We start from the raw sequence: 24,763 nt of genomic DNA, 5'->3' as shown, positions 1-24,763 counted from the left end.
ATCCTGCGAGGCGTGGAGGGTGTATGCAGAGTGACGATTGGGCGGAAGAGCTGGGCGGAAGAGAAAAAGCCGTGTGGTGCCGACGGAAGAAAGCTGTCGTGCTCCTGTTTGTTTTTAATTCTGCATATAATCAGATCCTGCATTTTCCTGTCGTTGGCGTACTTGAGAAGAATTTGGCGTTAACACAGGCCTCCTCCGTGTCTGTCTGCATGGAGGGCGTTCCTGCATTTGTAATGATGGATAATTAGTCCGATTAAGGGTAATTAGCCCAGGGAAGAGACTTGATGGTAGGTTTGAAAGTTTGAGTTGCATATTGGAGCTCATGTGTCATTTCTTCCTGTGGCTTTTTTTTGGGGGGGGGGGAGGGGGTCTGTTAGCCATGAGGTTTCCTGGACAATCAAACCTGATCGTTGAGCCAATCTGCCCTCTGTTGAGCCTGGGTTCTCCACAGCCCCTCAACCATCTCGTGCAGAATGCTCACTTACCACAACCAAATGTTTATCTCTTGAGATCTGTGGGAAGAACCAGGGGCTCCCACCTCTACACGGAGTCATAATACTTCAGTTTAGCACTCGGGGTCGTGGTTAAGAGCGGAGCATTTGGTGAGCTGGGTTTGATTCCCTGGTCCTCCTCCACATGTAGCCAGCTGGGTGACCTTGGGCCAGTCACAGTCCTGTTAGAGCTGTTCTTGCAGAATAGTTTCTCCCGGAGCTCTCTCAGCCCCACCATCTGCTCAAAGTGTTTGCTGTGGGGAGAGGGAGGGAAGGTGATTCTAAGCCCCTTTGAGACTCCTTTGGGGAGTGAAAAGCAGGGTATAAAAACCAACTCTTCTTGCTCTTCTTCTAGCAGGCCTCAAATTTCATTCTATTTTTTGTCTCCCATGGAGCTGGGTGACCTTGCGCTAGTCTCAGCACTGACCAAGCAGTGATATCTGGGCTCTCTCAGCCTCACCCACCTCACAGGGTGTCTGTTGTGGGGAGAGGAAAGGGAAGCCGCTTTGAGCCTCCTTCGGGTAGAGAAAAGCAGGGTATAAACACCAACTCTTCTTCTTCTAATCACTGCCTTTCTCTTTGTGGCCAAAGCAACTGCTCATAATTTTTTTCCTCCTCTGTCGTTGCAGTTTCCTAGTTATGCATTTATGACCCAGAGGTTCCCCATTTTTTAAAGACAGGTAAATATCTCAAGTTGTCTTTTTTTCTGATGCCCTCTTGCTAGCATCTGTTGCATGCGCTAGCCTTCTGCAACAGTTGCAGAGCATGTGCATATAAATGCATGCGCCCGAGCACTAGAGTGTCACATTGTGACCTGCTGTTTCACACACTCTCGATAAAGAGGTCGATTTTTGAACTGGGGCGATGTGTTGTCGGGCATGTACCAGTTCCTAACGCAGCTTAAATATGTAAGCTAAATATGAGCAGACAGTGTAATGCATTGGTAAAGAAGGCAAATGCAGTCTTGGCCTGCCTCAAAATCGCAAGATATCATTGTCCCTCTGTATGCCACATTGGTCAGATCCCACCTGGATCCCTGTGTGCCGTTCTGGAGGCCTCACTTCAAAAAGGACGTGGACAAAATTGAGAGGGTGCAGAGGATGAGCCAGGGCCTGGGGACCAAGCCCTAGGAGGAAAGGCTGAGGGACTTGGGAATGTCCAGCCTGGAGAAGAGGAGGTTGAGCAGGGACATGATGGTTCTCTTGAAGTATCTGAAAGGTTGTCACTTGGAGGAGGGCAGGGAAAGGTTCTTGTTGGCAGCAGAGGAGAAGACCTGCAGGAAAGGCTTTAGACTACATGTAGAACAGAACAAGATAGATTATCAAGAAAAATAATGCACAGAACAGCTCTGCAGTGGAATGGGCTGCCTATGGAGGTGGCAAGCTCCCCCTCACTGGTGGTCTTCAAGCAACGGCTGGACAGCTACTTATCCTGGATGCTTTAAGCGGATCCCTGCCTTGAGCAGGGGGCTCGTCAAGCGAGTCGGTTCCCAGACCTGCCACAATCCCCCCCTCCCCAAAAAGAGAACAAAACGGGTGTCTGAGCACAGACTGAACTCCGCTCCGAAACGGTGACGAGGAAACCGGCCCCTCGTAGACAATGGGTTTTGGCGTAATCCTTTTACCGCCGCGCAAACCTCCAATTAGGCTCGACTTGCCACGTTTTGGCAGTTCCCCCGCTTCTAAAAGCTTCTCTTGTCAGGAAGAAGAAGGGTCTGCAGAACTGGGTGGGTGGGGAGCGGGGAGGGGGGCTCATTAGCATGCGCCACGGGATAGCTTTGCTTGTCGTTCCGACTCCCAGTTGTGGGCATAGAGATCAGGCCGCCGGAGAGCTTCTTGGAGGGTGGGGGTGAAGGGAGGCAGGAGCCGAGGGCTGTTCAAACCCGTCGCTCCCCAGCCTGTTGTTCCCTTTGGCTCAGCCCGAAAGAGTGCAGATTCTCCGGAGTGCCGCAGTGATGTCCTGATTGCAAACTCTGTTTGCAGACGACGGTTTCCATATTGATGGGAGTGACTTTCCCCTGCTCGCAGCTACCTTGGCGCTAGGCCTGAGCCGGCCTGACGCTTGATAAAGCCTTCAAACTCCGCAAGAGGAAAACAGGGAGCGTCACATTTTCCGAATTACGGCTTTCCCTCCATGTCCCTTATTCCCAAAGCCATTTATTTTGGGCTGAATTAATACGGGAGATTCAGTCTGATGCCTTCGGTATCCCTGTTTCCAGAGTTTTAAGAGGGGAGTCCCGGACTCACACAGAGGTGCAACAGGAGCCTCTAAATCCCGAGAGCTGGGTTTGATTCCCCACTCTGAGTGACCTTGGGCCAGCCACAGTTCCCTCCGAGCTCTTTCAGGCCCACCTCCCTCCCAGGGTGTCTGTTGTGGGGAGAGGAAGGGAAGGCAATTGTGCGCCACTTTACAACTCCCTCGGGGAGTGGGAAGAGGGTTACAAAACCCAACTTTTCTACTTCTTCCTCTCCTCTTTCTTGAAGGGCCGTTTCTTGCCCATTCCTCCTCTTTATTACCAGATGGGCCGTGCGGTGTTTGTCCATGCATGCCATCTTCCAAGTAGAGAAGCTACTTGGATCTAACCTGTGGGGTCTCGCTGAAGGCCGTGAGCAGTCCAATCAGTCCCAGCAAGTCCCCAAAAACAGCTGGGGGCTCTTGTTCTTTCCTCTCCAACGCCAGCCACTGACTGTGAAATGGGCATTTCATTCGCTCAGTTTGTACTCAGGTTGCCCGTCTTCAGGGTTTGTCTGCAATTACAACTGGTTTTCAGACGGCAGAGGAAAGGAATGCTGAACAGGGCGGACGCGTCCTCTGGGTTCTGTCTCGGTGTCGCAAGGGCTCATGGGAATTGTAGTCCACGCACACCCGGAAAGCCACCGTTTGGCCACCCCTGCAATTTTAGAAACGTCCTGGGCTGTCAGGTATCTTAGGGCAGGGATAGTCAACCTGTGGTCCTCCAGATGTTCATGGACTACAATTCCCATGAGCCCCTGCCAGCAAATGCTGGCAGGGGCTCATGGGAATTGTAGTCCATGAACATCTGGAGGACCACAGGTTGAGGATCCCCGTCTTAGGGCACTGATCCAAACGTTAATCTCTCTCTTCTCCTTCCATTTCACTCCATTATGCTCTGTTCTCTCTTGTGCCCCTGCCTCAGGCCCTTGAAACATTCGCCAAGCCGTACCCAACGAAATGCTCTCATTCCCTTGCAAGTGTGTCTGCATGTGCTATTTTCCCTTTTTTTACTTATGGATCGCTGTGTGTTTTTTGGCGACTGCGTTATGACAATGATAACCCAGTACTTGCTTTGCCAGACCACAAAGCAAGAAGCCCCTCCGTAGGAACGAGGCCTGATAATTAACCATTAATTCCCGAGAGGTAATCCGGCAGGGAGGTAACAGAAAGTAAGCAAGCAGGCTGGAAACCAATTACTAAGAAGCCCCAGGTGATTTTTGCTGTGCCCTTGTACTGCAAAGTCTTGTCTAGAATTACTTTTCTTCAGAGTAGGGTGGGCGACTTTTAATTTTTCTTCCCCCGCTTTCTAGTTCAGCAACTCGCAGGTTGAGAGATTCTGGAGATTTGGTGGATGGTGCCTGAGAAAGGTGGGCTTAGGGGAGCTGTAGGCTCTATCCCCCTTTTCCATAGGGCTTCTGTTTTTTTGGGGGGGGGGCTTCAACTGGGCATGGAATTGGGGTCACTGTGGGGGGATGCGCACGTAGTTGTGAGTTTCCTGCATTCCGCAGGGGGTTGGACTAGATGACTCTGGAGATCCCTTCCGACTCTCTGATTGATTTCTCCTCTCTTCTCTTTGTTTTCCCTTCACTGGCTCAGCCATTTCCTCCCATGTGGCATGTGTTCAAACCTCCTCAGACCTTAACAGGAATGTTTCCAACTTTTTTTGTCCTGGTTTATTTATAAAAGTTTTCCTGCACGCTTGGGGGGTGTCCCCTAGCCAGGGAGAAGACTGTGTGGGTGGGCTGATGGCGAATCATCCAGTTAAGTGTTAGATGTGGGTTTGAAATGGGCGTGATTTAAAAATAACAGATGTGTGGTAACTCTGTCAGGGCATATCCTTGCTCAAGAGATCCTCACATTGTCCAGAACCTCGCACAGAAAAAGATACGGATTTTATACCCCACTAGCCTTTACCTTTACCTTATTCACTACCTGAAGGAGTCTCAAAGTGGCTTACAATCACCTTCCTCTACCCACAACAGGCTCTCTGGGAAGCAGGTGGGGCTGAGAGAACTCTGATAGAGCTGCTCTGCGAGAACAGCTCTAACAGGACTGTGACTAGCCCAAGGGCACCCAGCTGGCAGCATGAGGAGGAGGAGGACTCAAACCCGGCTCTCTAGATTAGAAGCCACTGCTTTTAACCACTATGACAAGATGGCAGATTCCAAACTATATAAGAAGGAAATGGTTCTGCTGCCAGTAAGCAAAATGAATGTCATTTTGTTGTCATTTTTGAGATAATTCATAGAGAAATTGACATGGGGAGGGATATAACTTTCAACACGTCCTTTGAATCTTCATCTTTAAGCCTTCATTGCTCAGGATGTGTCATTGTCATGAGTCAAAAGCAAACAACAACAAATGTTCTTTGTTCCGAAATGCCATTTATCTACATGTCTCCAAGCATTGGTTTGGTCAGCTTGTCCTGACCAGCTCTTACAACAAAATCCCACAATGTGTTGAGGCCTGGTTATTTTAACTCTTTATTGCAATACAAGCTAAGTAGTGTGGTTGGTGTGGTGTGGTGTGGTGTGAGTCACAGTGTCAGCCAGGGGCCAGGGACCCAGGTGCGAATCCTTGCTTGATAATCTTTGGAAGTCCCCCATTCTTGTTATGGTAACAATAAGGTGCTTTGGGTACCTGCTGGGGAGAAAAGTGGGGTATAAATGAATAAATAAGACTCTGCTTCTAGGCATGCTTATTTAGAGGAAATCCCATTCCAAAGGTGGGGGGGGTTGGCTTACTTCTGAGTAAACACACTTGGGGTTTCACGTGGAGACTGCAACAAGGCACTATTGGTGAGGAGTGCCTTAAAATGCGTGGGAATTTCTTCTTTATAATCTGATACAACATTGCACTGTAGGAACAACTCCGGACTCTCCTGCATGGGACTTCTGAGTAACCAAGCAAAGCTTGCTCCGCATTCTGCACTCTCAATGTACTTTAGAAGCAGGTTTTCCTGCAACTTATTCCGCAAATGTTGCATTATGCACCTTCAACAGACTTTATTTTCCTGCAACTTGTTCCATGCATGCCAGATAATGCACTTTCGATGCATTTTGGAAGCAGGACCTCCTGTTTTGCAAAAGCACATCAGAGTGGATTATCCCACCTGTGCAGAATGGGAATCCAATTTGCATCTCAGAAAACGTGTTTATTTATTTTATTTATATATTCTATATGGTTTATAGACTGAGGGATAAGACAGGAGCCAGTTTCATCAAATGCCCCGGTGCGTTATTATTTTTTATTCCTGCCCATAAGGTCCTGGGGAGTGTCCGTGCGAGAGAGGCTACCAACAAAAAAAAAAAAAGCCCTCTCCGATTTCCTCCCAGCTCCCTCAGAAACGCCCGCACTACAAAGCCCAGGCTGCTCCGCGCCGTCTCAGCAGCCGGCCCACAGCGGCGCGGCGCGGCGCCTGCCGGGAGCAGTAGTTCCCCTCTCACGGACGTGGCCTTCGCGGGCGACACCCCCTCCTCTCCAGCTCGTGATTGGCCGGCGGGGCGGGGAGGGGCAGCCAACCCGCGCAGCTCCCCGGGCGGGGGAGGCGGGCGTTGTGGCGGAGCGGCGTGAGCAGCGGCCTATGGGGCGGCGCGGCGGCGGAGGGGGAGGCGGCGGCGGCCTGTGGGGCTCGGAGTCCGGAGTCCCCGGCGGTGGCGGTGGCGTCGCAGCAGCCGCGCTCCAGAGGCCGGTCCCTCCGCGGTGAGTCTGCCGGGCGTCGTCGGTGGCCCTCCTTTCTCCCCCCGCCCCGCCGTTTCCACCTCACCAGGGGGCGGTTGACGCAGCCCCCGTCTTTTTTTTCGGGGGGGGAGTCAAGAATGACGTTTCTCTCACCCCCCCCCCCTAAATTGAGTCCTCCCCACAGCCAAGCACGCAGGCAGGGACGGGGCCTTGTCCCTCCAAGGTGCTCGCCTCCCTCCTACTCCTCCGCCCCGCCTTCGGAACCCGTAGGTAGGTGGGAGGAGGAGGGGGGGCATTCACACGTGCCTCATGCGTGTCAGGGACAGGGAGGGGCGATTGGGCTGGGAGTGGGGCCATGGGCATGCAAAATGTGTGTGTGTGTGTTTTAAGGTGACCGGATTTTAACATTGTTAAAGCGGGAGGGGGGGTGTTCTTGATTAAAAATTTGGTCTATATGGAGCAACAAAGATTTTTCATGGAATGCAATAATAGTATTGTGATATAGATATTTTTTACTTGCGACATGAGTACAATTTGCCAGGTGCCCCCCCCCCCCGATGTCCCTGCAAAAGTGGAACAATCTGGTCACCTTAGTCTATATGTGCATCTAGGCAGACAGACAGGCAGTATGTTTATTCGGTCAGTTGACCCATGTGGATAATACATCTATGGAAACTGCCATCCGTTATAAAAGTTATGAATCGATATGTGTCGTGAAAAAACGCAAGAGTATTGCTACATGAAAATATTGAGATAATAAAACATTGTTAAAAACAGTGCATTGTTGGAAACAAATGATATGTTATTGTAGGTAGGGGGGAAAGGGGGTGCATATAGATACACACGTGTGTAAATTATGTTTTAAATTAGAAATTCTTGCATGTGCATTTGTACATTTATTCTTAGAGCCTTCTCTGATTCACATTTATTCTTCTCACATGCCCATTTATTCTTGCATTAATCATCTCCCCACCCAAAACTGCAGAATCAAGGGGAGGTGTGTGTGTGTGTGCGTATATTTGCACCTAGGTATATGTATTTGTTGTTGTTAGTTGCGAAGTCATGTCCGACCCATCGCAGCCCTATACATATGTATACATTTTGCATGTATATGCACACACATACATGTGCATTTGTATATTCATTATTTGTGCTTGCATGCCCATTTATTCTTGCATTAATCATCTCCCCACCCAAAACTGCAGAATTAAGAGGAGATATATATGTGTGTGTGTATGCACGTAGGTATATGTATAAATGTGTATAAATTATGTACACATACACGCATGTGCATTTGTGCATTCATTCTTAGCACTTGAAAGCCCATTTATTCTTGCAGTTCTCCCCACCCAAAACTGCAAATTCAACAGGACAGATATATATGTGTGTGTGTCTGTATGCACATATGTATATGTATACACATGTATACATTATGCACATATATATATATACACACATGTACATATGCATTTATACATTCATTCTTAGCACTCGCATGCCAATTTATTCTTTTATTAATCTTCTCCCTACCCAAAACTGCAGAATTGAGGGGAGAAAATGGCTTGGTTTAGACATGCCTGTAATTCATAGAGTTGAGTAAAAGCAATAGCAACAATGGTTTCAATAACCAAATAGTGGTTTCAGTATTCAAAAAGGCAAATCATACTTTAAGACTGGCAGACAAACAAGTATGAAAAACCTCAGTGGATTCTTAAGCTGCAGTAAATTAAGGTTAACTTACTATGTTCTAAAATGTATATACACCTTAAAATCAAATAGCCGTAGCTCTCTCTATTTTTATACATATTAACCATCCTACCTCATGGATATTTAATATGTGTGTGTGTCCAGTGGCTTTAGGCCCTTAGCAATAAATAACGTTAAAAGATATATATATTAATCTTATACATTTGGTATGTGATGCATCTGACATTTTAAGCAAAATTGCCATGTAATTTCACATGCACACATTTATACATTCAGATTTGGTACTTGCGTGTCAATTTATTCTTGCATTAATCTTCTCCCTGCCCAAAACTGCAGAATTGACAAGAAATATGGTTCAGACACAAGTGTAACCATGGTAAAGGGAGGTAAAAAGCTTCTTAGAATGTTCTCCAATAAAGCAAACCATAATTTGTGATTAGCAGGCAAACAGGTATGCAAAACCGTAGTTTGAAGTGGGCGCCTAAACCCCAGTAAATGAAGGTGAACAGTGGCTTAGTGATACCCAAAAATGCAAACCATCATTTATCCCATCCTATCTTATATATATGCATAATAATTTGTGTATGCCAAATTATTGCAATGCATGAAAGTGTCATATTTGTTGCTGTTTATGCAGAATGTAGTGTTTGTGTGTGTGTGTGTTAATTATGCATGCCTACATATATTGTTTGTATTTTTCCTGGGGTAGCTCAACATGACTCAACTCCACCCCCACCCCACACACGCATGCTTGAAAGAAAATGCGATGGATGTCAAAATGACTACCCCCCTCCAAAACTGTGGCAGGCGTGTGGGTGAGAGATTGCAGAAAACTCCCCCTTTCCAGTTTCCTTCCAGAAATAACACTATTAGGGGGGATTTTGTGAAACTAAACATGTTCATGTATTTAAATATGTATATTTGCAGATAACATTTTTGCCAAGGCAGCTGAGTTTGACTTATGGCAGGGGTAGTCAACCTGTGGTCCTCCAGATGTCCATGTACTACAATTCCCATGAGCCCCTGCCAGCATTTGCTGGCAGGGGCTCATGGGAGTTGTAGTCCATGGAATCTGGAGGACCACAGGTTAACTCCCCTGATTTATAGAGCCTCCCCCTACACTTGAAGAAGAATAGCAATTGGGGGGGGGGGTGTCAGAATGAGTCCACCAGCTAGACTGGCAGTCCCTGAATGTGGAAAGCCTCTTCTCTGTGCAATCTGCTTGAGATGCTCTAAGAACTACCCCCCCCCCTCCTTTAACCTTCTGTTAGAGGGCTTGTTATGATCCTCTGGGGCTTTTTTAGACATGCAAGTCCTAACCTCACATAGCTGCTGTCAAGTGACAATTGTGTGTGTAGGGTTGAATCTGCCCTGAGGAAGGGGGACCGTAATATCAGCCACCACCCCTTCTTTCTCATCCCCCCAGTCTTATTTCATTTGCCTTTCTGTCCTGTCCCCCCAATTCATTTGTCTTAGCTTCCTTATTGCCCTGGGCACTTAGGGTCTGGCTTTGTGTGGCCTAATTTATGTCCTCGATCTCCCAACTGCTGCTTTTAGGTCCTTATCTTCGATGTCGGACCGCTAGATTGCCACTGTAGATTCACACTGACAAATAGCAGTCTTCATCAGCATTCCTGTCTTGCTTTTAATTGTGTGTGGACAGTTAATGTTTGATTAGACAAAGGTGGCTCTAAAGGCGTATTGACAGCATCTTCCATTAACTCCCCTAAATGTTCTGTCTTCCTGCCCTTTTCTCTTCCTGATGCTTAGCTCTGAGGTATGTCTTCTGGTAAGCAGCAGCCTAGATCCATATCGATACAACCCTTCCTCCCATTTGTCCTGGCTGTGTACCATCACTGACTTCTTTCCTTACAGATAGTTTCAAATGGGTTGGTCTGAAGTAGCACAATAAAATCAGAGTCCAGTAGCACCTTTAAGACCAACATGCCTTGAAAAAATCTTTGTTGGCCTTAAAGGTGCTACTGGACTCTGATGTCTTTCCTGATGTGACTGATTCCTTCCCCCTGCTTCTGGGTCCTTTTCTGGATCCTCTCCCTTGCACAAGGCATGTTACATAATACTCTTTTCCTCCTTGCTATTCCCGAACCTCCTTTTGTTTTTGTGCTAGCAAGACAATCATCCACGTCAGCCCTTGCCGTTCTCATAAACCTGCCCTGAAAGGCTAGGATCAGTTCACTTTGAGGCTGCTTGTTAACGGCCCTGTTTGGAAATGTAAAAAGGGCGACGGTTAAGATTTGATTAATGAAAATGCGCTGTTCTCTGAATACCCCCCTCTTTCCAGGAGCACGCTGCTCTCTTTTCCGTGGAGGGAGAGAAGAAAGGTTGGGTGGAAGGAGGAAATGAATATTGTGTTGATGGCTTCAGAATTCTAATTAGCCACTTTATTGGTACAATCCCTTTCCCTTAACATGCGTGCTCCAGTCACGGTTCTCAAGAGCTGTGGGGCTGCGGACCGAGGAAGGGAGTGTTGAAAGAGGGTGTAAGAAGGTGGCAATTTTTTTGCAGATAAAAATTGCAGCGTTGCATTGCAGGTGGAGTCCAGGTCTTTGATCTGGGAATGATCTCAGCCTTGATCTGGGAGTGGCTAGGCTTACACTCAGCTGAACTCATTGCCCGTGTTTATATTGGTGAGGCCAATTCTTTCCGGCTAGATGAACTAGGGGATGGGTCCCCCCCCCTCCACCCCCGCCCTGAGGGTTGGCAACACCCTGCGTGCGCATGTAAATAAAGGTACAGTCGTGGCATTAGCCCCAGGTGTCTGGCAGCCAAGAGAATTTAAACTGTGAATTTTCATCCTGATTATTTAGAAGGCGCTAGATTACAAAGGCCGTCTTTTCCTCACCTCTCCTCTTTAGGATCCTGCCGTATTTTGACAGAAGATTCCGTTCCAAGGATGGGAGGCTTGCTGTGACAAGCATCGTCATTCTCCTTTGGAAAGATTTCCATGCTCCTGATTCTCCCGCGATTTCCCCGGAAAGTTTCCTATCCTCTTGTGCCACCTGACTTTAGCATGCAGATGACACCTCTTCGCTGATGAGAGGGAAAATGGGGACCCAGGGCAGCCCGGTCAAGAGCTATGATTATCTGCTCAAGTTCTTGCTGGTGGGAGACAGTGACGTGGGCAAGGGAGAAATCCTGGAGAGCCTTCAGGATGGAGCATCTGAGTCGCCCTACACCTACAGCAACGGTAAGCATTTAGAAAGTACTGGAGCTGATATTCTGCGTTAATTGGGGGGCTGGGTCCTTGTAATGTATAGGATGTAGCTTGATAGCCTGTTGGGAGCCTAATTTGGTAGGATACGCGCTATCGTTCAAAACCTGATTATGTTTAAAAGAGAGAGTTCCCAGGTGTGCACCCAAAAGGCAGGTGGGTTCCCTCAGGTTTCCAAACTCGGGCACATGGGGTCCAGTGCTGAATCCCTCTCCCCTTCTCTACAACTGAAGGGTTTCTGTGAAAGGTGAGAAGGCTGGCGTTTGCAGAAGGGTGGCCCTGTTAGTCCCTTGCCGCAAAAAGAAACAAAAGCCCAGCAGCACCTTAAAGATCGGCCACCTTTATTCCAGCATGAGCTTCCGTGAATTTTGTCGCAAGCCTATAATTAAGAGCGGAGGCGTAGCGCCGTGCTTCTCTCCCCTCCATCTTTCTGGCGTAGTTAAGGCTGTCACGCTGCCTGCTAGGGTCCGTGGCCTGTGGCGCTGTGCAATCTGTCACGGCTCTCTCGAGCCGGCTTGGATTCAGATGGCCCCCGAGGGGCTCGACAACAGAAAGCAAGCTCCTGTACCCACTCCGTTCCTGGGGCGTTTTACACTCTGCATGACGCGTACTCTGGAAGCCAGAGCTCGTGAGGTTCAAACGAGGCATGACGGCAACGCCGGTTTAAACCCAGGTCAGCTGCAATTGCAAATCGAGAAGTAAGGGGCACAGTTTTTCAAAGGAAAATGGGCATGCAGGGGGAAGGTGCCCCGAAGCCAGCCCCCCAGTACCTGCCCATTACAGTTTATCCTCTTTCCCTGAGTCCTTTTGCTCAGTCAACCTAATTGGTGGATTGGAAATTGGCTGAAGAGGAGAACACCTGGGAGAGCACAATAAAATCAGAGTCCAGTGGCACCTTTAAGACCAACAAAGCTTTATTCAAGGCGTGAGCTTTCAAGTGCAGGCCCTCTTCCTCAGACTTGCCCTCGAAAGCTCCCGCCTTGAATAAATCTTTGTTGGTCTTAAAGGTGCCACTGGACTCTGATTTTATTGTGCTACTTCAGACCAGCACGGCTACCCATTTGAATCTATCCACCTGGGAGAGCAGCCAGTGGTTGTGAGAGAGGCGTGCGTGGGGGGGGGGGGTCACCCCCATTCACAGGGTCCTCACTGATTATGTAGAGCTGCTGGCCAAGTGTGGGCTCAGGGTGGAGAGAGGGGCGTGAGGGACTAAACTGGGATTGTGTAGAATTGTATCCCCCAGTGAATCGATTAGCGGACAAAAAAACTGAATGCTCGCTGGCCACTTTAAAACATCTGATTTCTTAAACTTGAAAATGGTTTCTCAGCAACTGCTTTCTGAACCGGCTGTCCATACATTCCGCAGGAGTCCAGCAAGTCAGGAGCGACAAGGCAGCAAACATGCACAAAAATAAATAAATAAATCCAGTGACCGTCTCATAAGGCAGGGTCAGCTCTGAGCCATGTAAAGGGGACTGATGTCCGGAGAGGGCAGAACACCCTAAGAGCAAACCGTGTTCCGTCTATTACAAAAGGCAAGGACAGGGAGAGAATTTAATTGCTGCTGAGGGCTCAGCTCCAGTGGGGAAAGTGTTGCTGGCTCCATGCTCACAGCCCTGGCTTAGCAGTGAGCAGGGAATGGTGAGGCGTCATCCGTCAGTGACCCCTTTGCCTTTGGTGTAAATAAAAGCCTCCACCTTGAACCCAAACGGGCATGTAGCTAAACCCTCTCGTCACTTCCTGTCACCTCCGAGAGCAAGCTGGCCTGCAAGCGCCCGTCTTTAGTTTTTGTATATATAGCCCTTCAGTATAGGCATGTCTGTAAACACGGATTTCGTTGCCATTACAAACAGGCCAAGAATTCAGAAACCGGGCCGGGTGCTTTGGGGTTTGTTGCCAGGCTGGGGTTGTTACACACATTTCAGCTTTTCTGGAGCGGGACATTTCCTAAAAGGGACTAGGGGGAGCCTAGGTCACTTTGAGCTTTGTTGCGTGTCTGTTCTTGTCCTCTGCTGGAAGGGAGGTGAAATTTTGTGTTTGTTCGCTTATTCGCTTCTGTCCATTTGTTGATGGTTAAGCGTCATCTGCAGTCGGCTTTGATCTGCCAGCCTGGCCATGACGTCTTCCCATGCCTTTTTGATCTGAAGTTCAAGGCCTTGTAATGCTGCCCCAAACCCCGATGTTGAAAATCATTGCCAGACCTTGTGCAAAACCCATGGCCTGCTAAGACATCCCCTGTTCATGTCCACATGTCCTCCTCCTCCTCCTCTATTTGGTAAAGTTCACTTCCCAGAATCAGATTACTTCTGCCCCTTGCCCCTCTCGCTGAATGAAAAAGTGGCGCTCTGTAAGTGTTTTAGAAATCCCTCAACGTTCTCCCTGAAAAGTGGCTCTTGGAATTTCAAAATGTAAAGACAACTTGTCTTGCAAGGTGGGCTATCAAAACAACCAGGGAGTTACCGGGGTTCGATCTGTGGGTCCCACCCTACAGCAACTGCCGAGCTTAGATGCATGGCAAGTACATCTGACAGCCGGTTTACAACATCGTGTGTCACTCTCTTGGCGGGATGTGGGCAGTGGGGGGGGAGTTATTGGGAGGTATCGTGCGTTTTGCCCCCCGTCTTGTTGCTGTTATATTGTTAGTTGTTAATATCAGGTTTGGGAGTGTGTTTGATTTTATAGCTTTATTGGATTGGGGCTACTAGGCCCTTTTTACTCTGTAAGCCGCCCAGAGCCGACTTGCCGGGAGAGGTGGGATATAAATTTAATAAATAAAATAAAATAAAAAATTCTGAAATACTTGTGGTAGCATGCTTATAGGAAAGGCTCCCCTGGTGGATAGAGTGCAGGATGAATCCCAGTTCTCTCCCTGGCCTTTGGTTTGCAGCTTTAGGGATACAAAATGGTCATTGCTTAAAGTGCTTTGATATCTGACTGCGGAGAGCTCGGTGACCTTCCCAGAAGCCAGCCTTCAGCCTCTTTCCAAACACCGCTGATATTGGTACAGCCGTCCTAGGCTAGCTCCCAATTCCACTTGTACCCGTACAAGCACAGATGTGCACGCACACCACGCGAGCCAAAGCCAAACCTCGATTTCTGGAAATTGGTGTATGCTCCTCGCTGCCTTTGTTATTTCTTTTTTCACGACTGACTTTGCGGTGGCTTTTCCTTTGTCCTTGGCGTTGAGCCACTGCTCTTTCACAAATACCGTTGAGGCTCCAGGAAGGGGGACAAATGCAAGACTTGCTTGCCTCATAGGGCTGTGAAGCATATAGGTAGGTGGGAGGCATCTGTAATTCATGAGGGCCTGGGAAGTACCGGGGGAGAGTTCTGAAGCACCTACCCTCTTTCCCACAGGGCTCAGCTGTGCACACGGATCAAATGCATTTACCATTTAGATTTATATGCCACCTCTCCTGGCAAGCCTATGAACAGGATGAAAGAAGGACTTCAGGCCTATGTTCTAATTTGGCATAAGGTCTGATTGGGCATAACTGTGGACAGTTGGCTTGCTTTTTCCCCCTGTCTGGTCATTTTTCTCATGAACCTCGGTAAAATTCTAGCCGCCAGGGCTGATAGTTGGGGGTGAAAGCGGTACTTGTCAGGGTACTCGGTTTGATGCAAAAATTCACCTGCGGGGGGCTCCACCTGGCTGGGAGCCTCTTAAGTCCATCACAGCTATCCAGTTAGAAAAGAAGCCAATAAATAAATAAGCAACATCTCACTTGTTTTGCCTCTGTACTTCTTACACATCGGTAGATCTGTTTGGTTTAACTCCGTAGTTCATGCCGCCTCACAGGGCTGGCATACGCCCTCCCACCTTAGCAGAGCACCTAAAGATATGATCCTTGTGCCTGGGAAGCAGGAAGATTTAGGTGCCCGTGTGCTCTGCTTATTCCCATCCCGGGTATAACCTTCCTGTCCTCAGAGACCTGTTTCACCTTTGCTGCTTTTGCAGCTGCTATTCCATTAACAATAGGCCAAATATTAAGACTTCCCGGCCTTCCAGCCCAGTTTGAAGATGCAGGTTAGTAAATTAATACTAACCAAGTGCTGTGGAGATGATGTGTTCCCGCAACATTGCCAGAGCTGCTGCGTGCATGAAATCAATGCCAGCGACATCCAGAGCACTGTGGGATGTGGTGAAGTGGGGCCCAATGTTTGTAAATAAGAGTCCTCCAGTTGTGATTCACCAAGCGCTGGGGAGGGACTTGCACACACAGCAAAAAAAGCCACACGAAGGCCATTACGTCATCCGTTCTCCTCCTTGCCATCCTGCAAGGAAAAGCCTCACTCGCTCGCATGACTTTGACATAATACCCAAAGAATCTGGGAGGAAGCACTTGGCTTCCAGGCTTTGGTTCTCTCGCCTTGCTTTTTTTACACGACCTTCCTGTTTCTTGTTTTCTCTTAACATGATTCCGCATTTTATTTATCGTTCTAGTTCCTGAATTGCAGCAGTGGCAGTTGGTCTGAATGATTTGCTGTTGGCATTTGTCATGGTTTTGTGTTGTGAAACAGTAATGCAATATACAGTGAGTTGCTTGTGCTCCTCTCACGTTTGATGTTGTGGCTCTTTTTTGGCATTAAAGTTGGAAGACAAGTTTACCCATGGTAACAGATGGTGTAGTGGTTGAGAGTGGGGACTTCTAATCTTGCAAGCCGGGTTTGATTCCCCACTCCGCCACATGCAGCCAGCTGGGTGACCTTGGGTTCGCCATGGCATTGAGAAAGCTGTTCTGACTGAGCAGGAATATCAGGGCTCTCTCAGCCTCACCCGCCTCACAGGGTGTGTGTTGTGGGGAGAGGAAAGGGAAGACGACTGTCAGCTGTTTTGAGACTCCTTCGGGTAGAGAAAAGCGGCATCTAAGAACCAACTCTTCTTCTTCAAACTGAACCTACTTGCGATGCTTCCATTGTTCTTGGGCATGACACTAGCAATGTTTCCTCAAGTTTTGTCCTTGGTTGGATTTGTATTTCTGGGATAGTTTGTCGGGAAAAAAAATATGTGGCTTTTTGTTCAAAGTGCCTGGTCTTTCCAGCCAAAATGAATTTGGCAACAGGCTCCTTGCCTTTGTATCCCAAGTCAAAAGGGAAAAAGGGTCTCTGGTCTTTGTTTTAATTTCTGGTGACTCCAAAGGAGACATAAACCAAGAGAGTTGGCATTGGTGAGAGAGTAGATCCTTCTCCGGTGATCTCTGGGGCTATCTGGTAAAATCAGCATTGCTCTGGTGCCTTGTAAGATTCCTAAAGTGCAGATTTAAAAGGAGAAGATTTCCTCCGTGTCGTTATTCGCAGCTAAGAGACCAAAGTACAGTCTGTACTAAGAGGCTTCTGAAATACAGAGTTGGAAATAAGTGTTTCTTGCTAAACATTTGGAAGGATCATCTCAGATGGGATGGGAAAGACTCTCTCTCCCATCACAGGCTGCCTTCGACAACAGCATAGGTGCTCAGATTGAGCTAGGTGGGGTGATTGTTTTCTTTCCTTCCATAGGTGGCATTAATGTTCATTCTGGAAAGTTGGCTCTCTGGCTCTCTGTGCGTTGCTGAGATTTGGAGCAGTAGTCGGTGGTTCTTTCCTGATTCGTCACATCTTTGTCTTCTCCCAAAGACTTCCTCTCAGAATTCTATTTTGGGACTCCATCAGCAAGTCGGCCTTGGAAAGTGTGCTCAGATCTGGCCTGTTTGCTCCAGCCAGCCACTCTTACCAAAGCAAGCAAACAGCTCTTTAGGGACCCCAAGGAAAGCCTACCTCGAGTCTGTCATTTTATAGTAACCCGTCTGGCGCAGGATTTGTCTTTTGCTGAAATATGAACAATTATGTTTGCGCGATAAAGCCAGTTTTTATCCGTGAAAGCTATGGAAAGATGCAGTTCAGAAATGAGAGCCATGTTTCCCTGGTAGGAAATTCTAACCAAGCCCTGCTGCTTTCCAACACCCAAGTATTTTAGGGAAAGGAAAAGGGATACTTGGGTGTTGGAAAGCAGCAGGGCTTGGTTGGTGATCAGGGGTGATAGCCCCTGTTTTTCAGACTCCTGCCCGGAACGAAGCCAATTAAAAGCTAAATAAAACACTGCAGTGTGAGATCATGCACAAAGACAGCTCCAAAGCCGGTGGAAAATATTGCAGTCCGTGCCCAGCCAGAAATTAAGTGCAGCACATAAAGGGAGCCACTTTGCAAGGCCAATTCACCAACTCATCGCCTGAAAACCCCTGTATTTATTTTAATTTATTAACTGCCTTTCTTCTTTACGGCACTCAAGTTGGCCTGCACTGTAAATAAAATACTTGGAGTGCATCAATATTAGAACCAAGATTTAAAAATCAAAATTCAGGACTGCATGAATCAAAAGAAACTGCCTTTAAATGCCCCAGAAGAATGAAAGTGAGGGAGCCGTGCACACCTTCCAGGTCAGGTTGGTCGAGAAAACCCACCTGGTGGTCCCAGAATCGAAATCCTCCATATGCTCCCCCACATGCAGCCAGCTGGGTGACCTTGGGCTCTTCACAGCCCTGATAGTGCTGTTCTCACGGAGCAGTAATATCAGGGCTCTCTCAGCCTCACCTCTCTCACAGGATGTCTGTTGTGGGGAGAGGAAAGGGAAGGCGACAGTAAGCCGCTTTGAGATGCCTTCTGGTAGAGAAAAGCAGGGTATAAACACCAACTCTTCTTCTTTCTTATAGCTGTTTGAGCAGATCTTTGTATCCCAAAAATCCGCATTAAAACAGCTAAAATACCAAGAATCACGTGTTATTGTTTATGAAACCTTCACATGCCTTCAGACCAAACTTTGTTCCATGTTTTATTTAAGAAATACAATTTGTATTCCTCCTCTGTGGTGATTCCTAACAACAAAGTTTTCTGCTTTTGAAAACCTTTTCACAACACTTGCTTGTTCTGAGACATGTTTTGTTTGATCGTTGGCCTTAAAAGCTTCTGAAATGTGTCACGGTGCGATCCTAAATAGATATATGTCCTTTTAAGCCGCCTGAATTTAGAAGGATATAGCCTTGTTTGCAATGTTGCCATTCATGGGTCATACCGGTTTATACAGAACGTTACATTTGTTTTGTAAACTGCTTTAGAACTTGGGGGTAGCAGGACAGAAAGCCACGAAGGAGATGTTTCTTTGGAATATGTACAGTGCCCTGAGAGTATGCTTGCAGCACCCAAAACGAGAGGCTTCCAGCCTTTTATTCTATTGACAGGATAGATATAAGATTAGCCTGCGTCAAGATTAAAATTTAGATTTGTAATCGGTTTAATTGACGGGTCTCAAACTGTCCAGCATTGTGTGTCTTTAGGCCTTCCGTCTCAAATATCTCTTTATCTCCTACAGGTTTCTGAGATTCTGTCCTCTGTGTCTAGAGGCTTCACACACACACATATACACACAAACACACAAGGTTGGAAATTCTGCTTGCAGGGGGCCTAGTCTTCTCTCCCCCCAGCAGCTGTGCTGTCCATGATAATGCTGGAGCAGAGGGATGGGGGGGGGGGGGGAAGCAGCTCCAAGGTCTTTCCTCCCAGTCCTGCACAATGAGAGTCACAGGAACAGTTTCAGATCTAGCTGGACCCCTTGCTGCTCAGAACATAACCAATAAAGCCAAGTCTGAGGAACTGATTGGGAGAGCTTCACAAAGCCCGGACCACACTGCATTTGGGGAGCACAGTTAAAGTGCACGGCCAGGGTCCCTGGAGCCACAGAGACTCCTGCTTCCTGTTGTTCTCCCCCAATCCTGTTTCAAGTTCCGTAGGGAGCAAACATCCTTCGCCAGCCTGGATGCTGCAGCCATCTATTTCCTCGCAGAAGATGGCGATGCTGGGGGGGAATGTGTCCCGGAGGGGCGTAGCTTCCTATTCCGCTCCAGAGTAGACAGCTTGCGCTGAAATATTTAGCTAATTTTTCAACGGGTAGCCTTGCCATCCCCAAACCCTTATGTGCTACTTTTTGGGGGAAGTGTGACTCCGGAGAGGCATTTAGTGCGCCGGAAGTAAGACTCTTTATACGGAGCAAACATGGCTTTTGAAATGACAATTTGTGGGGAATGAATGGCTTTTAGGGAGGCGCCTCTGTGTTACTGTTTTCTTTGTGTTGGGCCAAGTAAATAACTTACTGAGACACTCACTCTGTCTCAAAGGCACAAGCACAGGCAGGGACTGACTGACTGACTCAGAGAGATTGTGTGAAATAGTCAATAAACCAAATTAGGTGCTGGATGGAGAGTTGGTTTAATTTTTAGAATTTCATTATGCAATGAAGAAAGTGTCCCTCTGTCTTTTTAATATGCCGTAAACTGCCTTGACAGACGCACTGTTGACTCACACTGCTGCCGGATGGTCCTCCAAGCCATCCATATCCCTTAGTTCTAATATTTCAGGAGAGGGAAATAAATGTTTCTCATATCCCCTGCCAAGCGGGGACTATTCAGTGGGTTTATTTGAATGGCGGCCACGAGCTCCCCCCTGCCCCTGAGCCACCATGGCAGTGCAGGCATCACGTGCACAAGACCACATGTGTGGCAGAGACCCCAGGCTACCTAGGAACCGGCAGAGCCAGAGACTACCCACACTGCCTACAGCAGAAGGCTGCCAGGGGAGGGATGCCTGGCTGCTGGATTGTCTGCTTAGTGGTAGGACTGGGCCCCTGCTGTGTGGAAGAAACACACCCCCATGGGCCAAACTCAGCCACCCCATGAGAGGACACAAATCCGGTGGTGATGCTGGCCTCCAACAGGCCCCAGCAGGGAATCACCTGTGTGTCAGCTGGGACAGCATCCCCGGGGCTGCAGGCTGAGCACAGAGGACCGTGACCTCGCTTTGGACCCCTTAGTTGGCAGGAATGTGGCCACAGAACCAGGTAAGAGCCATGGATGGGCCAGTTCTGGCCCCCTGGGCCTTACGTCTGAAATCCCTGTATTAGATTGGCCTGGTTTGCCAAGTTTCTCGTGTAGGGTGTGCTGCCAGGATTCCCCCACCCCGCCCCCCTGGCGTCAAGTCATAAGGAAATACTGGTGAACTTTGTCATTCGCAGGGTGATGTGTATCAATCACACCCGTCTTGAGTGTTCACGAGGTACATCCGTAAGGCTGCCTGCCCACTAAATTGCTGAAATAATTAATCTCTCAGATTTTGTGCTGTGATCTCTCCTCTCTCTCCCTGTCTTTTTTTTGTCACCCCGGTTGATGTTTCTTGCATCACAATCAGATTTCAGAAGATTGTTGCTGAAATCAGGTTGCCCGAAAATTGTTTCGCAACAGGGTGGGGACACCAATAAAGCGTTCCGTGCCAACGTGCTAAAAGGGTTGGCTTTTCCACCCGATTGCCGCTCAGTGGCCAGGATTTGCTGCCGTGTAATGTATGAAATTGGGCTTCGTGAAAGAAGATTGTGAAGGAGCAATTGTTTTTCATGACTGCTTACGTTGTGTGTTCTAGACCTCGTTGGCATAGTTGGCACACCCCCAGTAAGGGCTGTGGGCCTTCTTAGTGCTGGCTTTGATGTTTGTGTCTTTTTATTTATTATATATATACCCGCCGCGAGCCATTTGGGAGTGGCGGGAAATAAATCGAAATAATAATAATAATATTTATATACCCCCCCTCCCTTTCAGCTCAGGGTGGTTTTCGTTATAACTTTCATAAAACTGCAGTACAGTATACATCTTGACTCAAATATAAAACATACTTAACCAACATGCATCAAACAGTTTATGCTTTACTCAACAATCAGCTGTCTAGTTTTTCCACACTGTGGCTCCTTTTTTCTGTTGGCGCGGTTGATAGGGGGGCTTGGTCCTGGTTAATGGCTGCTGGCATGTTTACTGGTCTTGACTGGGAGCCTGGTGGAAGAGCTCCCTGTGGCAGGCCATACGGTTTTGAACCCTGTTTTGGGTCGAAAGGAGGCCCAGAAATTTTTCAAATAAAATATTCAGCAGTGAGGCTCCCAAAAAATGTCGCGGGCTGCTAGTTTCTCAGTTCTGTTTATATAAAGTTTAATTTCAGCGGAGATTCCCACTCCCATAACATGTCGCGCGCCAGTTTCTCTCTCTCTCTCTCTCTTATTTATTTGTGTGTGGGAGGGTTTGAGTACAGTTTGTATAAACAATATGAAAAACTCCACCGGGAGTGGAGGGGCGGGGGGGGGGAGGTTCGGGGAGAACGTCTCTCCTGGAAACATCAATTTGCCTTACGCAGTAAGTAACCTCTCCATGTGGCATCTCCTCCTGAATTCTAAACCTGGAGTCTGCTGACCCTTTGAGACGTTCGGCTTACTTGGGCTCTGTTGTGGACCACTCCAGCAACCTGGGCTTAGGACCTGGCTGTATTTATTCCTTCTGCATTGTGGCATTAGGGCTTATCTTCTGCTGCCACTGCTTTTTTCTCTCTCTTGGCTTCACCATCGCAGTCCACCCCTCCGCACGTGCGCACACACACTATATTGGTAGCTTCGTGACAGCCAAGATGCATTGTAAGGGGAGAGTCCCAGGGCTTTCGTGCTGGCCTCTTGAGGCTCCTGGAGATGAGCCTCGGTTGGTTTATTATTCTCCGCCATCTGCAGATCCCCAGCCCAATCCTGCGTCTGCCTCCAGGGTCCCGGAATGGTGCACCTTCTGGACTAATTACGTCGGATACGTGAACAGCAATCTGGCAGTTTTTTAAAGAGCCAGCTCGACTGGCTTTTATAGAAACCCAGTTAATGTACTTTAGTCCTGTCGGCCTCCACGATCCATTTACAAAGAGCTTAATTTTGGCCGTCGATATTTCCCGGAGTCACAGTCATGAATCTTAGCGCAGCAGCTTGAAGCAATTGGAATTTAAAGGGGGGGGGGGAGCCGTTCTAGCATTTTACGTGAACAAAAGACATCTTCTTAATTAGAGGCCGGGATGCCGGCTCGTGGGCTCCTCCTGCACTTGAGGTGGTTTGAAACCAGGCTCAAAATCTCAGTACCCTCTTACTGACACAGAAAGCAAAAGGGACGTCCAGAAGTGAAATCACCCTTTCGACATCGTGATAACTTGCTTAAAGCCGTTGCTTAAAGCCAAAGCCGCTGCTTAGTGAATAAAATACAGAGCTGAGAGTCGCTGGCATGCCAGCTTCTGATGGTCCTGCCCAGAAAGCTTCAAGGAGACATCAGAGTGGAGGAGTGACAGGGGTAGGCTGTCTTGGGGTGGCCATAGCAGGTTGAGCTTTTCTGGTCTCTAATAGTGTGTACTAGAAGCCCAAGGGTAGAGGACTTGGGGTAGTTACTCAAAGTCAGGGTGGACACATGACCCTTTCTCACCCACCTCAGAGGGTGTCTGTTGTGGGGAGAGGAAGGGGAGGCGAATGTAAGCCGCTTTGAGACTCCTTCGAGTAGAGAAAAAGCGGCATATAAGAACCAACTCCTCTTCTTCCTTGTTTCTCTGGTTCTTGGCTGTATACCTTCCCTTTGCCTGCAATCTCTGTCCCTTTGACCTTCTCTTTCCCCTTACTCTTTGGGACCCCCCCCCTGCTTCTTTTTTCTCCCTTTCCTTCTGTGCTTGTGCAGTTTGCCGAAGAATAAAGCCCTTGCTCTGCGTGTGTTTGATTTTTTCCCAAAGAACAAAACATTGGTGGACTTCCCCCGTGAAGTGCAGCTTGGTATTATCTCATACTGCAAAGGACCTGGTCAAAGTGCCTGGCAAGCAGCCTTCCATTGGGCGTCGGTCGATTCAGCTGCCACAATCCCATTGGTCAGCTAGGTCAGGAACCGAGACGTTCGCTCGGATGAGGCAGCACCGTAAGAATATTGGGCAAGCTGGGAAGAGACTCCTGGGCTTGCCGGAGGAGGAGGGAGTGACCAGGACTGGCTTCTGAGGAGTCAATATTGGCTTAGTGAGCTTAGTTCCTCTCTTAATTGTAAGTTTGGGGTTGGAATGTGACCGAAGCCAGGAACTACCCGGACCTGCTGTCCGAGTTTTGCCAACGAAGCAGGAGGAAGTCCTGGGCGCTGGTTCGTTCCAACCTTGCCTGCCAGGTACATGGTCACCAAAACAGGGTTTCCTGGAAAGGGAGAACAGGTGAACGAATCGGAGCCCGTTCTGACTTTAAAAAGCCAAACAAAGAGTTTATTTTAAGCCCTGCGAAGGGGAATGGGGAAAATTGGTCGCCAGGGTTTGTAATCGTAATGCCTGCGTGGAGACGGAGGCTCAGGCATCCTGGCCCGTAAGATTCGGAAGGGACAAAGAAGGAAGTGGTAGCTTGGGAAAGCATGATTGATATCATTTGTTGCCGCACAGTGTGGGGCTGGCCAGTGGCTTAGATGGATTTTAAAAGGATTATCGCAAAATGCGAGAACGGCCGTGCTAAATCCCCAACCGTCAGTGCTTGAGAGTGTTCTGCTGCAGATAATGCACTTGGACCCTATAAGCATCTTTTAATACATTTTTCCCCCAAATTCAGTTTTACACCACTTAAGACCAAGTCTCCTCTTTGTCCCATTCTACCGACTCACTCCAGTTTCCATCGGCCCTGGCTACGTCTTAAATCTTCCAGTGGGTATTATTGCGAGGAAATGACAGTCACAAATCTGAGTTGTTGCACAGACATTTTGGTGGGGGTGGTCTGATAAACATTCCCGTGTTGATAGGGAGGTTGCCTTGTCCTGGAATCAGTTCTTTGGCTGTCCAGTAACCAGTCCTTTGGTGGGGGTGTAGGCCGCGTGGATCTGCCTGCACGTCATCAGTCCTTCAAGCGCTCAGTTGCTGCAGAAAAGATTAAGGAACAGTTACTTGGTAGGCAAGAGCCTGGTGCTGGGAGAGCAGTCAGATATCTGAGTCTGTGGACCCTGATACAGGAGTGGGAAAGGGTCAAGCCGATTGGGGGCGACCCAGAGCTAAAAACTTTGGAGGACTCCGGAGACAGCAAAGACATTCACTGATAAGAGGAAAGATCTGAAGAACAACAAAGATCTTCTTTAACAGATACCAGCATAGGATGTATTTGCCACTCACGGTTTGTCTCGGTCTACGGTTAACACAGCTTAGCAGATTTTAAAGGTAACGCAGAAATCAGAACCAGTGGGGCTTTCTGGGAAGAGGCCCTCTAGTCCAACTCTAAGACAGGGTCAGCTGCCTTAAAGCAGGGGCAGTCAGCCTGTGGTCCTCCAGATGTTCGTGGACTAAAATTCCCATGAGCCCCTGCCAGCAAACGCTGGCAGGGGCTCATGGGAATTGTAGCCCATGAACATCTGGAGGACCACAGGTTGACTACCCCTGCCTTAAAGCATCTTCGACAAGTGTCCCCGGACATAAGTCTACGTGAATGGATTAGAGTTACCGCTATGGAAAAATACGTGCGGCTTTGGCATAGGCCTTTATGGGCACACGTGTATCTCTGAGCACATCAACGGCAGAGGTGCATCCTGACTATTGGAGCGGCTGTTTTAAAGGTTAA

At 48.2% G+C, this 24,763-nt stretch overlaps 1 protein-coding gene and 1 long non-coding RNA gene across 5 annotated transcripts in view; one reads left to right on the top strand and one right to left on the bottom strand.

Annotated features, from left to right (window-relative positions):
* The first annotated feature begins 6,330 nt into the window (after positions 1-6,330).
* The window catches only part of RAB40C (RAB40C, member RAS oncogene family), a 30,846-nt gene continuing 12,413 nt past the window's right edge, over positions 6,331-24,763 (top strand). The window contains exons 1-2 of one of the 2 annotated variants that reach the window (XM_077317128.1): positions 6,331-6,428; positions 10,991-11,322. In XM_077317128.1, the coding sequence (XP_077173243.1) occupies positions 11,169-11,322 (154 nt within the window). In that variant the 5' untranslated portion in view covers positions 6,331-6,428; positions 10,991-11,168. Of the gene's footprint in view, positions 6,429-6,542; positions 6,678-10,990; positions 11,323-24,763 lie in introns of those variants that run through there. The other variant, XM_077317129.1, reaches the window with a different exon arrangement.
* The window catches only part of LOC143827524 (uncharacterized), a 30,293-nt gene continuing 28,360 nt past the window's right edge, over positions 22,831-24,763 (bottom strand). The window contains exon 6 of one of the 3 annotated variants that reach the window (XR_013227341.1): positions 22,831-24,072. This is a non-coding gene — a long non-coding RNA (uncharacterized LOC143827524). The remainder of the gene's footprint in view (positions 24,073-24,763) is intronic. The other 2 variants (XR_013227339.1, XR_013227340.1) reach the window with 2 other exon arrangements.

The sequence above is a fragment of the Paroedura picta genome, chromosome 17 (genome assembly GCF_049243985.1).
Source record: "Paroedura picta isolate Pp20150507F chromosome 17, Ppicta_v3.0, whole genome shotgun sequence".
In the NCBI taxonomy this organism is placed as follows: Eukaryota; Metazoa; Chordata; class Lepidosauria; order Squamata; family Gekkonidae; genus Paroedura; species Paroedura picta.
Note: the sequence above shows the minus strand (reverse complement) of the source record. Positions and strands in the feature narration are given on the sequence as shown.